The sequence below is a fragment of the Daktulosphaira vitifoliae genome, unplaced genomic scaffold (assembly GCF_025091365.1).
Source record: "Daktulosphaira vitifoliae isolate Bord-2020 unplaced genomic scaffold, ASM2509136v1 Scaffold_5, whole genome shotgun sequence".
In the NCBI taxonomy this organism is placed as follows: domain Eukaryota; kingdom Metazoa; phylum Arthropoda; class Insecta; order Hemiptera; family Phylloxeridae; genus Daktulosphaira; species Daktulosphaira vitifoliae.
The window spans coordinates 8,827,036-8,843,097 of record NW_026099576.1 but is presented as its reverse complement, the minus strand read 5'-3'; the positions used below and the strand labels follow the sequence as shown (position 1 = coordinate 8,843,097).

Below are 16,062 nucleotides of genomic sequence, written 5' to 3'. Positions count from 1 at the left end.
GTCCGGGGCATCAAGTTTGATGACTAATAAAAAATAGTTAAGTTTATCTGACAGTTAAGGTCATAATATAACTTTACCTCGCGCATTTTTTTATAATTATTTCATGTTTATATAAAACGTAATGTTTCATAAATTACAGTACTAAAACGTGTCGTCACGCTTGAGAACAATATTACTAATAATTATAAAATTCTGTTCTATGCCTAAATCGAGCGAGCAGTTGTATCTGTACGCATAGAAAGTTGATAAGATATTGCTTTCAATAGCATCGACATGGTTCGCACTTATTTTAAACGACGTTAAGAAACTAAAAATTGATTTCTCGGTACTTGTCGAATAAATCACATCGAATACTACACAGATATAGCAGTTAAGAGGACTATAATACATCGGTGGAGGTGGTTGGCACGGCGCGCACACGTCCTTGACATGATAAAAATATTTCTGGCCGTTATCAAAGTTTGGTGGGCTAAATCACATGACATCATCAACAATCGCCGCACTTGACTAACAGCCGTCTAACAATTCGTACTAGTCGTCGTGATAACGTTTAAGTAAGTGAAACAAAACTACGTATCTTATCATATTGTTATAGTATAAATAAACCGCCAACTGTTGCCGCTGTTAAACGACCGATACAGTTCAAGACACCGGCTCTCGTATACTTCAATATGACTAAATACGTAACTTCCAATGTAAGTAACAATTTCTTTATATCTTCTTTTTCCTCGCCTTAATACCAACTACTTGGGGTCGGCCATATACAATGATATATATATATATATATATATATGTTTCTTTGCGTATTTCCTGTAAAACTATTTCTAATAAACTAAAATAAAAAACCACTACAGTTCTTTATATCAATTTTGTAGTTTTTAAACTACCTTTAGTTTTACTTGTTAACGTCTATATAATATTTTAAGTTAAAATTATTGACAATTATTAAATTTAGCCGATAACATGATTAGATAACATAGTGTAGTTATATAAATTTATACATTTCCAAACATTATGCGATCTCATTTAAAGTATAGTATTCAATTTTGTTTCAATAATTAACTTTTAAAATTACTTTTTTCCATTAAATATTAATAAATATAATAGTTTTGAGGTTGTTATAATATCACAGAAGTTTTAAAATTTTCTTTCATATAATAGAATAAGTGTACATTTATTGTACCTATGATAATTTGAAAAATAAACTTTGAACTATTTATGAAGTATCACGTCTAAAATATTCAATTTCTAAAACTATATATTTTTTTAATTGAATGCATTTAATTTCTGACAAAAATGAACATTTTCAATTATTAATATTACTATATGAGTCAATTTTATTGGTAGTATAAATAATAGTGAAATAAATACGAATAGTAATCTAAATATTCTCTAGAATAATTTCCATTTATTACATTCATTAAGACATATTGTAAAATGTTTTTTTTTATCATATCAAGAAGTCTTTTTGCAATTTAGACATATTTATATTAGATTTTAATAATATTAGATTTTGTTTTATTTGTAAAGATAAATTTTTCAATAATTTACTTTCATATAGAATTGCTAGAATAACTTTCACATATTTTTAAATTATTTTTGCTTTGAATTTTTGTGATTTATTGGAATTTTTTAATATACTTAAAAATAACAAAACAATAATATTACGTCAGTGATGTTCATTTCTATCCTCAATGGAACATTACCTGATTATTACGTGTGTTTTAGGTACTAACTTTGTTATGGCATATATTACCTTGTACTTTTCTATCTATTGTTTGATGTAGTCGTTTTTTCCACTTTTTTAGTAAACATTTTTACAATAATAAACATTTTTAGTAAACAAATATACAACGAAAAATATACCAGATATAAATATACACTTGATTATTGTACTGTAATAAAAAACCAGATAATTGGAGATATTTTCAGTGAAACAACCAACATAGAATATTATATGCATATATAATCATTTAGATATTTGTTTTGTGACAGAATTATTTTTGATCTGTATCAGTTAAACATATTATAAATTATAGTCTTACTAAATTTTGATTGTCAGTTTTAATTGTTTTAATATGTAAGGTCCACGCCCAAGAATAACTTTTATGACATCATTGATAAAATAGAATTATTAATATGGTGTCTACGGCCTTGGGAACGATAGGAAACTCAATGTAGACTTCAATTGTTACTAAGTATGTGTATAGAACTTTGTCTTGTGGCCATAAAAGAATGTATGTATAATATTATGATGTTCTATGAATGACCACTATTCCTTTTTTATATTATTATTATATTAATATAGTATCAATATTATAATATCAGTTGACAATCTATGAGATTGAAACTAATTGTATAATTTTTAAATACATTTTTACGTTTTAAAAATAAACTGGATTACATAAATTCAAACATAAAAAATGTATACACTGTTTCAATGAGCGAGTAAAAATATCTATTATGTAGGTTTGTATACAAATAGTAAGTAATTAGTACAAACTATATGACTTTTTACAGAGTAATTAACAGGGAGTATTACACGATTTTTATGTACAAATGCTACTGATCTCCTACTTTGTCATATTTTAAAAATTTGTAGGTTGTTCATTATGTTATATTCTTGGGTAGTGTTATGTACATATTTTAATGTATTATTTTTTTAGTGTACGCCCACTGTGTTTCCAGCAGCAACCTTCGATGCCAAAGAAGATGCATCCAATTTGAAAAAAGCCATGAAAGGTTTTGGTTGCGACCAAAAAGTAATAACTGATATACTGGCTCATAGAGGTATCGTGCAACGAATCGAAATTGCCGAAGCTTTTAAATCTCTTTATGGAAAAGTATGAAAAAAAAAATTGTTACATAAATGATGCTGGTTTTTTATTTTATTGAAAATAATGTATACCTTCATGACTGTTGAAGGTCAAAAAGAAATAAATTATTTGCTATGGAAAATAAAAAATACAATGGTTTTTAAAAAAGCTGTAATAGTTATTGTATTGATTATGAAAATATAATTTTAACTAAAACAATGAAATGTTTCATTTATCAGGATTTGAAAAAAGAGTTGAAGAGTGAACTTGGTGGTCATTTTGAAGACACTATTTTGGCCATGATGACACCATTACCGGATTATTATGCTAAAGAACTACATGATGCCATATCAGGAGTCGGCACTAAAGAAGAGGTGCTTGTTGAAATTTTATGTACTTTGAGTAATTATGGTGTTAAGACTGTCGCTGAATGCTACTCAAAACGTATGTTTTTTGTATAATCTGTTTTTTAAAAAGTATTTGTACAATTTAAATGAGTTGAGAAAGAAATTTGTAGTATTTTGACCTAAAAAAGGTAATAGTTTGCGTAATAAATCTGCAAAAACTTGGATTTCTTTTTGAAGGTCGAAAATTCAAACTTAGTAAATTAATTTAATACATTGTCGATCAAAAAAGTAATACATATAAGTTGTATGCGTTATTCTATATAATAGCCCAACGAAAATGATAAACAATCAATAAATATTCTATAATTACTTTAGTAAGTGATCAATTAGTCAAAGGTACTTAATTTTAACTGATATTAGATTTATTCGCGTACACAAAATTAGATTTTATATAATTTTTTTTACAAATAATTCCAATAAATAATTAAGTTTCATATTATATTGGACAATGCTAGTAAATAATTAAAATTTAATTTAAAGACTTGGCAATGTTACCGAATTATCTTTGATTAGAACTTTTGTAAAATTTCCAGTAATTTTTTTATAATTTTCTATTAGTAAACGATATATTATAAATAAAAAAATCAAGACTATAACTTAAAATTGTCTTCAATAATCACTATTTTAATTCTTGAGCATTAACGGTGATAAACTTAATAAATTACTATAGATGATGAAATATTGATGAACGATAAAAAAATCACTATCAAGTACACTATACATTTTTAATGCTAAGTTAAACTGTCCTTACTTACTTAGTTACTGTCCTTGTCATAAACACATTCATTTACCTAATAATACAGTTTGTTTATTTTATAATCATTGTACATTTAAAGAAAATGCAATCACCTATGTTAGACATATTATTAAAATTTATTAAATCAGTACTTACGTAGGCTATCAATTTTCACTTGATAAATACTCTATTTTAAAAATGAAAAATATTAAAATACTACTATAAGACTAATTTGTAAAAGTAGAATTTAATTCTTAGAAAAATATTGTATTATGTTTAAAATTATACAGTAATACCTATCAAAATGTTCCAATTGGATTTAGTAATTTTAACTTAGAGATATTTAGTTTTAAAAAGACTCGCTATGTCCATAGGCATCCAGAAGGGGAATGGGGGCGTAACTGCCCCTTCTTGATTTTTCTTTGGTCAACTTTAATAGTTGTTGTTATTATAAAATATTGCAAAATAAATTTTTTTATTATTTTAATGGAGTGATTAAGTATCAAAATTTGTCATAGGAGATAAATAAACTTTTTGATTTTAAATGATTTTTAAACATGACCCATTTATTTTTTTTGGTCTACGTAACATTTATAATAATTTTCACATAGTATTTTATATACACCTGATTTTCACTATACTTCTACTTTATCTTTTGGGTTACTAAATAAATCTCTTAAATTATTACTCTTAGTAGTTACTAAAGTAATAATAAAACTCATAAAAATTCTATGTAGCCCAATCGAAATGTCCCGATAATATAAAATGGGTGATCTAATTAATTACTTTTTGTTTCACGCTAGTGAATCTACTAGTTGGCCCTCCTTTCTTTATTTAATTTTAGTGTTCGGACTAATAAATAAAAAATGGTAAATATTTTTCTATTTTCTGTTTGTAAAAATATAATTGATGGATAAAAAAAAATGTAAATGCGTTGTGATGACCTCCAAATTAAAAACTTTGTTTCTTACTGCATAAATGTTATCAACAAACCTAACTCAAATTTACAAGAAACCGCCATAGGTGTATTATAAATTTGTTTCGAACCTACTAATGAAATGTTCTGCTAAAACTGGTTATAACAGATATCATTGCTATACCTCAATTTGCTCATAAAATATATTTTGAAATTGAAAAACATGTTGACCTGTAGTAATTCAAAATATAATATAATATAAAATATAATAAAAAAAAAAGAAGAAAAGGTTTAATTTGTCTCAGGTTTTGTTATTATTGTGTTATAAAAATGTAAAAAAATAATATATTTTTGTAAAAGGGCTAAATGTGGTTGAGCGCAAGTGAATTACTTCATATAATTAATTAATATAGTTTATCGGGTCGTGGTTCGATGGTTCAAAAATAATAAGGCTTTTAAAATAATTTACGGTAGGAAATTATGCTGTTGATGTGTTTAATTGTAAGAATGTGGTTTCGTGTGTGTTAATTAACCCCAAGTAGTATGTACGTTAACACAGTCTCGCTCCGGGTACTTCTTCATCGAGTGGCGCCTGCAACAGCACGATCGTCTCGCTCCAAGGATTTCTTTGCTTAGAGTAGCGCCGGCAACAGGACGAACGCCTCGCTCCTTAAACTTTTAAAATAAGTGGACACCATGTGTTCTTACAATACGATAAAACATATTTAATATATATATGTATATATAATTACTAGTATATTTATATTAATGATTTCAGCTACTTATAAAACCCTTTAGTTTGAAAACGATCAATACTTTTCTAGTAATTAAAATCTATGACGGAGGTTGATAAAATTGACTCACCTTTTCGTTGTCCTTTTTTAAGCTCCTAAAATAAATTGTAGTCAGGTAGAAATAATTTGAACACCGAAATAAGATTTGTGTTATGAGACATACGGCAGTCGAGATTGCTTCCTACTCACTTTCCACCTTGTTGTGCTAGTTATCTAAGTGACTAGCTAACTCCACTAATATGTTCTACTTTACCTAGTAACTACTGCACTACTGTGCTGATGCTTTGAAAAGGAAATAAGAGGTTGCTACTTCAGCCTTTTTACTTCATATAGTTGATAGCCCTCATCTCTTATTTAATGACAATCTCTAATGCCGTATTGCCTTTTTAGACTTTTTTATAACTATAATAATTATTTAATACACGGTAATCACGATTTAGAGAATTATTACATGAATATATTTAAATTACAAAGCATTCTTATGATATCAGTTTGTTACTTAATACAATTTTCGTGAAATTGTACTTTTCTTATAATTTACATTCAAATGTTTTAAGAATTATTTAAAAGTAATATATGTGGATATTACAACAGACCCATACGTACATTTGTTAAATTTAAAACTCATTAATTTCATCCTGTTGTATGTTTTTTCCTTAGACAGTATTAAAAAAAAAAAACAATTATTATATTTATCAGAATATTTGGAAATAAGACTACTACATCGAAAGAAAATACCCTGTCTTTATTTTGAATAATGTACTTAACTAGACATTTTTTCGAATAAGTCAATATTATTTTTAACTTTCTAATAATATTGTTTTTAGTTCAATTATTATTCCGACGAATAAAATAGTTTATGGTAAAGAACTGTGAGGTTTAAAATAAATAACTAAATTTAATGGGTATTACGAAAATGTAATTTCATAATTTTTGCAAACTCAAAAGCGAAATAAAGTTTCTTCACCTACTAGAGTGGAGTAATACAAAGTAATTAGGTTGCTAATATTATAAAATGTGATTTTTTTGACACTAGACCCACTCAATTCCTCTATATAATTTTTTGCGATTTTTGTTTTCTTTTGTTACTCTGTTTGTCTGTTATAAAATATTTTTTATGTTCATCTCTGATGCTTTTAAGGGTGTAAATTTAATTTTTTTTAATCGAAACATATATATATATATATATTTAAATAACTTATAAAATAGAAAAATTTTAAAAATTTAATAGATTGATTAGTAGTGTAGGTGCTTTTGTTTTTATCGATAGACTTTAGTCAGACTCGCTCATCCTCCAGCATAGGTATAAAATTATTACAATACAAAGTATTAGTTATCTAAATGACTAATTTTTTTTTTTTTTTAATTTTAATTTTTCTATTTACAATTTGAAATTAAATACATTGTAATTGATTTTTCAAAAAAAATATTAAATTATTTTTGTGTTATTAATACATTCCTTAAATTTTATTTTATTTCATAACCACATAATACAATAAATATGTAAAATTTTACTAATATTGTATCAATCACTATTAATTTAATAATGAAAATTTATATTCCGACTTTGATTTAGTAAGCGTTTTACACTGTAATCATATTCAAGTAATTTATAACTCTAAGTCTTAACGCATTTTAATTATTGGTACATCTCACTAAATTCATGCTATCTAATTGGATAAGTGCTAAGCGCTTTTGTATAATATATAAAAATTAATAAAGCTAAAATACTACTAAAAAAATATAATATGTATTAGACTTAAAATAATCAAATTTCAAGTAAAAAACAAAATAAGTTTTTAGTTCAGAAAATATCAATAATATTTCTGTTTTACTACTAAATGGTATACAAAACATTATTTTTTCCTTTTTGCCTTCGAGCCATTTCATATTACAGTAAAATTAACCGTTTAAAGTGAAATTAGTAATTAGTTATGACTTATGTGTGACAAGTAATAATTAAAATAAACAACTTTAAATAAAATGTATCATTTATTAATTATAGTAAAAATAACTCCAAATATTCAATTTCGTTCTGTTTATTGGACATATTGTATATTGATTGTCTCCAAGATACTTAAATAGTTTATTCTGATCAAATAAATTTTCATTACTTGTATCATTCTCGTCAAATCTCATCAGCTCTTAAAAATATATCTCTTTACTTATTAATATATTTACTATTTGAACAACATGAAAATGTTAAATGGGCGATTACGTTTAACTTAAACAATTTCAGAATCTAAGAAATTTTGGAGGTGGTTATTATTACACCATTTATTAAGCTAATTTTTCATTCTGAGTAGTGGCGCCTTTAAAGAGGATTGATATTCTATACTGATGAAAAAATTTTAGGTGTCTATCGGAAAATTAGGATGAGTTCTTTCGGAACGACTTATTTTTTTAATCGCAACAGACGTCTGATAATAAAAATAACAATACAGTTTTGTACGAACGTTGAGGATATCTATTATACATATTCACAGACGTCATGCACGGTCATGATTACACAATTTTAAGAGTTTAATTTGATTAAAAAAATTTCGTGCCTAATTTTTAAAAGGTATATATTATTAAATTTTATTAAACAATTAGGCATCGCATAACTGGAGTTCTGCCTCACACAATTGCGGTGCTTTAGGCCCTTCACACCGTTTTTGTGGGTAGGTTACTGATTCCGGTTGGAGTATCCAGCTACGCTATGCACGATATTTGTTGTGTGTAAAAAGTATAATCCCAAAATCAGTTTAACAGAAAAATAGTCTAACTTGTTAATTAAATAATATTTAAAAAAACAATATTATGACTACAAAATACTAAGGTGTATTCACAATTATATTTCATAATAACCCACTTATTATTATTCTAAACAACAGGTAGGCGAAAAAACACTAAATAATCATTAAAAATAATCTTTAAATGCAGTGTTATTAGTGAAAACTACATAAAATTTAAACAAAATACGTAAAGTGATATCATATCTTACTATAAATATATGCGCGTGGACTTAAAAAAAAAATCTCATAACTCAGTTAAAAATAAATATATTTCAACTATATTTTCAGGTTATTTTTAAAAGTATTTAGGCAAATCTGGTCATAATTTCAAATTTAAAATCGTTTATCACGATTAAAATGAACGTTAAAAAAAACGGGGCGGCAATGAACGTTTTCGATAAAATTTTTGAAACATTTACAGTTTGCTAAAAATTTTTCTGAACTTTGCGGGTAATTTTCCTAGCTTTTTCATTTTTAAATAATGTTTGAAAGTCGTATATCTTTAATTAATCTAATTTAATTAATTAATTTAATTTAATTTAATTAATTTAATCTATGTTTTGTTTATAATGTAATGATATAGTAGTTCAATTTCATTTTTTCTATATTTACATTTGTTTTAATATTTTATATTGAAAAATGTTAGAAAATATTTTTCGTTTTATATTTACGTCATTTAAATATATTATTTATTTTTATATGAACTTGTATTTAATATTTTAGCTTCGATAAATAGCTGAGAAAATATGAAATTTAGTGTAATGTGTTTTTTTTGTCTGTCGACATTTTTCTCAGCCCTTATCGATTCCTTTCAAGAATTAAACGATCACAAATCATAATTAGTTGAAATATTTGATTACATCAAAGCTATATTTTTTATTTTGTATTGAAGTGAAATAAATATTTAAATTTGCTTCTATTCAATTAATTTTATGGTATACAAATAAATTCAATAAATAATAATTAAAAGGATTAATGGAAACTTTGTTACATTATTGACAAATGTGATGTTTAATATGATAAATTATATTATAATTAACAAAATATATTAAATTCTACAAGTCAATAATATATACTGACCATAAAATACTATCGACAACTTCAAATTTTTGAGTTAATAATGACAAATAGTTTGCAAACTAAAATAATGATAGTGATGGATTGTTGTTGTGATGAATAATTTCACATCAACAACGAATTGTTCATATGTAGCTAATACTATTTAAAATTAAAATATTTCAAATATTAATTTAAAACGTAAGAAAATTAAAAATATCTAATTAAAGAAGCCATAAAAAATATTAAAAAAATGCAATAACACATTTAAATTGTCAATTTTAATTGCTTTTAGAATATGGAAGTTCCTTGGAAAAAGATATTAAGGGGGATACTTCAGGACACTTTAAACGACTGTGCGTTTCTTTAAGTTTGGTACGTGATAATTAAATTTATTTAAAGTATTTTAAATGACACATTTGTATTATATTATATTAATTAGCACATTTTAAAAAGGGTAACCGAGAAGAAAATCCTAATGTAGATGAGGCTGCTGCTAAAACGGATGCTGAGGCTTTATACAATGCCGGTGAACTGAAATGGGGAACAGATGAATCTGAATTCAATAGGATTTTAGTAAACAAAAGTTATCAGCACTTGAGACGTGTGATATTAGAGTATGAAAAACTGTCTGGAAAAGATTTAGAAGAATCAATAAAAAGTGAATTTTCTGGCGACATCTGCATGGGTCTTTTGTACTTAGGTAAGTTTAAATAAAACCAGTCTATAGTATCAGTTTGATACACTTAGTTAATTTTTTATAATACTGTTAAATTGCAACTATTGTATTTCTTACACAAGAAAAATCAATAATCTAAATTGTGTTATAAATTTGTAAGGAGATAGTACATTATTTGGTTTTTATATCTATAACAGATTAACCTTTGCATGAAAACAACACAAATTTGCTTAGATTTTTACCTTTGAAAAACATTTGTTTTAATTTATTACGGTTTTTTAATAAATAATTTGTACTAACTTGTATTCAAAGTGATAAAATTGCATTATTCATATTAGTAAAAAATAATCATGTCACATAAAAGTTAGACATTATAAGTATAAAAGCTATCGAGTATATTATTAAACTTCGACACAAAACTGAAAAGGTATTAATTTAATTTTCAGCTGTCACTGGTTTACGTTAATATTATACATTAAAAGTACCAAAATTACATCTAAAAGATGATATTAACCTCAAATTTTGAAAAAAATTTATCTTAACAGTTTTTCAACAGTATTCATTTTTGTTTGTTTTTTTGTGTGTGAATAAAAACAGTTCCAAATAGAAATTAACCTGTTCGCATTGAAGCGTTTTACGATAATGATGTAAATCACTGTTATATCTTAATCTATAAGGAATAATGGACGAATGGAAAAGAATATTCGCAATATAAAAATAATCAATAGGGTCACTTTTGTTGGAGTTTACAATTTTCCCCATTATCACTTCTCGTGCTTAAGAGCTTATAATTTTATAACCGAGGCTTATAAATATCTAAATTTTATAGACAATTAAAATTTCATATATTTCGGAGTTTGTGAAATGTAGTTAATCAGTTTTATCGGTGTTTATATAATATTTAAAGGTCACCTTTGTTGAAGTTTACAATTTCTCTCTTTGTCATTTTCTTGTGCTTATTATATTATAACTCAGAGTTTTAAATATTTAATTTTTATAGAAAATTAAAATTAATTATATATAATGGGTTATAGTTTATAGATGTATTAAATTAAGTAAATATATGTGTATTCGCAGCTGAAATCGTCAAACCAAATATTTAGTTTAATAAACTGTTTAAAATTAATTCAAATATACTTGTTGTATAATATTAATAACTAAGAGTAAGTCCAAAAATATGTATCTTTTGAACTTTGAAAGGATTATAAACTTTGTTAGTCTTGGCAATATTTCACATAGTTAATTCTAAACCCAGATATAAATGTGAGTGATATTATAAATTAGGGGACAAACCACCCCTACAAAAGTTTTTTATACTTTGTCCACACAATGCTAGGTCCCAACTATACTAGGTTTTATTATGTCTAAATGTTCTATGATCAAATAAACATAATAATATAATTATTTTAAAATAATTTTATATAAATTATTAAATAATGATGACGAGTAAAAAAAAGTGAGAACATTTTTTCTCATTATTAAAGGTTATCATTAATCTTGAAATATAAAATGTTCGTACATCATATCACCGCTTGACCGATAAGATACGATTATCAAATCAAAGTTATTAATTATTGCTTACCCTTAAAATAAAATTGAATGAACTCTTACATTTTTGTGTTAATTGACGTTAATAATATTTATGTTTTCGATGACAAACTAAACTCAACCTATTTGTATTAGAACATTTTTTTTGGTTTTAAATATTGAGTTTTACCCCTAAAAAATTTGGGGAGGCTATTGTCTCCCTTAAGCGACCCCTAATTGTAGCTCTATAGACGAAATATGCCACTGTAGTAAGTGAAAGATTTTAAAAACGTGACATGTAATACTCAATAAATCGTAAAAAGAAAAGTAAAAACTTCATGTTTAATGGTATAAAATTATTAGCAGATTTAAAAATTAAAAATTACTTCTATTATTAAAAAGTTAGTAATTCATGGTGTTTGTAAAATTTGTTGAATACTTACTTTTAAAATTTAAAAAAAACACATTGCATTTTTTATGTTACCCATTAATATTTAATAAAAATATAATATTTGGGAATGAATATTAAAAATTGTAACTTTGTAAAGAATGAGATTTACGTAAGTCTACTAAAGTACCTAATATATGTTTCATATTAAGATAAAATTTTGCAAAAATTTAATTAATTTATTATGTTTCAGTCAAATGTATTAGAAGTAAAATCGATTTCTTTGCGGAACGTTTGCACAAAAGTATGGCTGGTATGGGAACAGATGATAAGACTTTGATAAGAATTATAGTGTCAAGGTCTGAAATCGATCTTGGTGACATTAAATTGGCATTTGAAAGATTATATGGAAAGTCATTGGAATCTTGGATTAACGTAAGTTGACAATTAGCAATAATTAGTCTAAGTATTTATTAAATTGGTAGTAGGATTTAATTAAAGTTTTTATTATTACAGGGAGATACTTCTGGAGATTATAAGAAACTTTTATTGAAACTGATTGGATAAAATGTAATTTTGTTTTTCTAAAAGATTTCTTTAATATTTACAACTTAAATTATATTTATTTTAAGCTAATAACTATTACGTTTTATAAAATCTTTATTTGTTATATTATTATAAGTTGAATTATTTTTAAAATAATATACTTCAGTACTAAATTTACTATATTGCTTTTCTATATAAACTGTAGTTATTTTTCATAACTTTTCTTTAGTAGTTGATAGATATTCAAAATCTACTAAAATCAATTATATAGAATAAATTATTTGTATCAAAATTATAAAAATATTTATTAAAAGTGAATTTGAAGTTGAATGGGTAGAATTAGGTGCAATTTGAACAAAATGTTTTGGAGATCTCTAAAAAATAATTTTATATAAATTTTGATGTAAATTCCATTATATTTTAGGGAAGAGGGGCTGTGACACAAAAAGGAGGGTCTATTCCCAGATTGTGCCAATGACAAAATAGTATTTTGTACTTTATTTGAATATATCGGAATGGACTTTTATTTTTTGAAACTAACTGTTATTTGTAGACTATATGAAATAGTATAGCAAGACAGTTGAATCAAATGCACACCTATTAAGATATAGTTAACAAGCTTAAAAATTTAAGTTAAACAACCTTATTTAAATTTATGATTAAATTAAAAAAATGTTATTTTTAATATTATATTTCATACTTATCTCAAAATATTTTTTTAAAGACTGTAGTATAGAATTTATATATATAAAAAGTGAAACAGATCTAACTGTCAACTTATATAACTTATACATAACATATTATACTTCTTTTTTTAAACCAATTTTTACAGTATAGGACTATTTCAAATATGTTTTATGTTATTTTTGGCAAATACAAAAAATAATTTTTTTTAAGATTTGAAGATAGCCACTTTATAGATAAATTTTTAAGAAAAATGTTCATAACATAAACTCTTATTTTGTTTCAGTAGTTTATACAGAATTTTGAAGTTTTTTAAATTTAGATTATTTTTACGATTTTCCTATGGTATGAATCGTTAGTCAACGTATGTAAAAGACGGAAGTAAATGTTATCTTTTTACGTTATATACTGGTAATAGTACGCAATTTCTTTTCCATTAATAATATTCTTTTGAACGACCTTTTTACAAAAATGATTATCTCTAATCTTTATTATAAATGTTAGAAACATTATCGTAATTAATTAATGAAAAATCGCGGATACGTATTTCGGAAACAATGTTATCATTATCAACGCTAAACACATACTTTAAAAGAAACATTCCATTTAAAATATATTACCTTATGTTGATATATTTGATAAGATAGTTAAATATTGTTATTCTATAATTAATTTAAATTCCTTTAGAATAATGGTTAAAATGAGTTATATCGTATGACTTAATAGCTTTACAAATGAATAAATCCTTTAAGTCCTGACTGACTCAACTATAAACATTTTCTCTTATATCAATACTAAGGGTTGGGTCTGTTCAACCGTAATTTAAAAGAGTAATAAGACTTAGGGTACTGAACTAGTATCAGCACAAATTATTCGATTGTTTACTATTAAAGATGTGTCGTTTAGAGACCCAGTTGTGTTCTAATGAGAAACTCCTTATGGCTTTACTTATAGTAATAACAGAGTTCAATAATAACACAATATTAAAGATATAATTAAAAAAAAACCCAGTACAGGGGGGTCGCGGATCAGTGGTGACGTGGCATAGTTTGATCAAGTATAATATCTGACAGTGATTAAAATCACTATAAAATAAAACGCTTCGATGCAAATCTTTAGATAGTGTTTAATTTAAAAAAAATTGGAGGATTATTCCAAAATATCCATGATCTGCTAGTTCCTTATTAATAACCTGATTAAGATAAAGTATGTCGAATGAAAAAGAGATTATTTATAAATATTATTTCTCATAAAAAAATTGTAGTGATCCATACATTTTTCAAAAAGTTATAACATTATAAAGTTAAAAATGTAAAATACAAATTCGAGAATTTTCATACAAAAATAACATTCGGCAGTCATTTTTACCGTGAAGGCAAAATAAAGTCCGAAATTTTTTTTTCCATGATAAAGTATATTACATTAGCTTTAATTTATAATATGTATAAAAGTGTCAGTATTTCCGGAACACTTTCAAAAGTTAAGTTGATAAAGTTAATTTTGTGTGAAAAAGTTGTCATTTTGAATCCCCCCCTGTGGGCTGGTAAAGGGTTAAATTTATAAAAAAAAATATACCAAATGATAGGTAAAGACATCAAGCATCTATATAAAAAAAAATCATATAGATTTTTTAAAAAGTTATGGTAGTTTTAAGTAAAAGAATTTGAAAAAATTTCGAAAATTAGCGATTTTTAAATTTGTAATTTTTTTGGATGTTTCCCCCATTTATGGGGAACAAGTGAAAATTTTTCGATTTTTGAGGGTAATGTCTTCGACTAGATACGATTTGTGATATTTTGACATATTATTGAAAGATATCGGTTCGGTGAGAGCTGAGAAAAAGTGGTAACAGACACAAAATAAAAATAAAAACACATCATAGTAAAATTAATACCTTCTCAGCTTCGCATCGAAGCTAAAATGTGAAACGTACAAAACAAGGATACATTTAAAGTACTATAAAATAATAAATAAAAGAAAAGACTTATTGTAAAAAACGTACAGCACGAAAAGAGATTACACATGATGCTCCTGATGTACTCTTTCCTCTTACAGTTCATTCCATTTCGTCTAATAAACTAAAATATTTTCTTTTATCTTTTTACGAATATACTGTTAATAATACAACCATTTTCAAAAATGTCTATAAATATTTACTCTCTGATCTAGTAACAATAGATCAGGAAATTACAATTAAACCAAATATTATAAACAATTTTTACTTCCATCTTTAAAGATAATGGATTATATTACAGGGTTAAGTTGATATATTGAAGTATAATTGAATCTCTTAAAGAAAAAAATCACCATTAATATTTGATATTTAGTAAAAATATTACTTAATATATTATTATTATTATTATTATTTTAAGAATATCAATTTATTTAAAACAATTTTATCGTTTTGCATCGTAGTGCAAGATTATTTATTCAATGAAGCAAATTTCATACCTAATATACCTTTTAGATAATGCTTAAAAAATTGTGTTATACGCACTTTCTACAATAAAGAGGAAAACCTATAAACTTAAAAAATGTTTAATGTATTATACATTTTTTAATTGGTCTATCAGGTAATTAAAAAAAAAACAGTAATTCAAATCACTATCATAAGATACGTTTCATGAAATCTCTATTTCCTTACTTATATTCTAATAACAAGTTTTTTGATTTATAAGTGTTAAATAAGAATTAATATTTAATATAACTATTAAATATAGTATGAATTGATTTTAA

At 24.8% G+C, this 16,062-nt stretch overlaps 1 protein-coding gene across 2 annotated transcripts; it reads left to right on the top strand.

The window, feature by feature from the left end:
* Nucleotides 1-487: 487 nt before the first annotated feature.
* On the top strand, nt 488-12,819 carry LOC126906953 (annexin B9). 2 transcript variants are annotated; one of them, XM_050687915.1, is made up of 7 exons: nt 488-695; nt 2,667-2,843; nt 3,056-3,260; nt 9,798-9,877; nt 9,959-10,205; nt 12,350-12,531; nt 12,613-12,819. In XM_050687915.1, exons 1-7 carry the CDS (start codon nt 672-674, stop codon nt 12,661-12,663), a joined length of 966 nt encoding a protein of 321 aa, XP_050543872.1. In that variant the 5' UTR covers nt 488-671; the 3' UTR covers nt 12,664-12,819. The 2 variants fall into 2 exon arrangements, with proteins under 2 accessions (XP_050543872.1, XP_050543873.1); XM_050687916.1 differs by lacking the exons at nt 488-695; nt 2,667-2,843 and adding an exon at nt 2,876-2,987.
* Nucleotides 12,820-16,062: the final 3,243 nt, after the last annotated feature.

Coding starts and splice junctions, on each gene's coding strand:
- LOC126906953 (XM_050687915.1), top strand. CDS start 672: ATGACTAAATACGTAACTTCCAAT. Junction 696..2,666: donor CTAAATACGTAACTTCCAAT/GTAAGTAACAAT, acceptor TTATTTTTTTAG/TGTACGCCCACTGTGTTTCC. Junction 9,878..9,958: donor TGTGCGTTTCTTTAAGTTTG/GTACGTGATAAT, acceptor CATTTTAAAAAG/GGTAACCGAGAAGAAAATCC.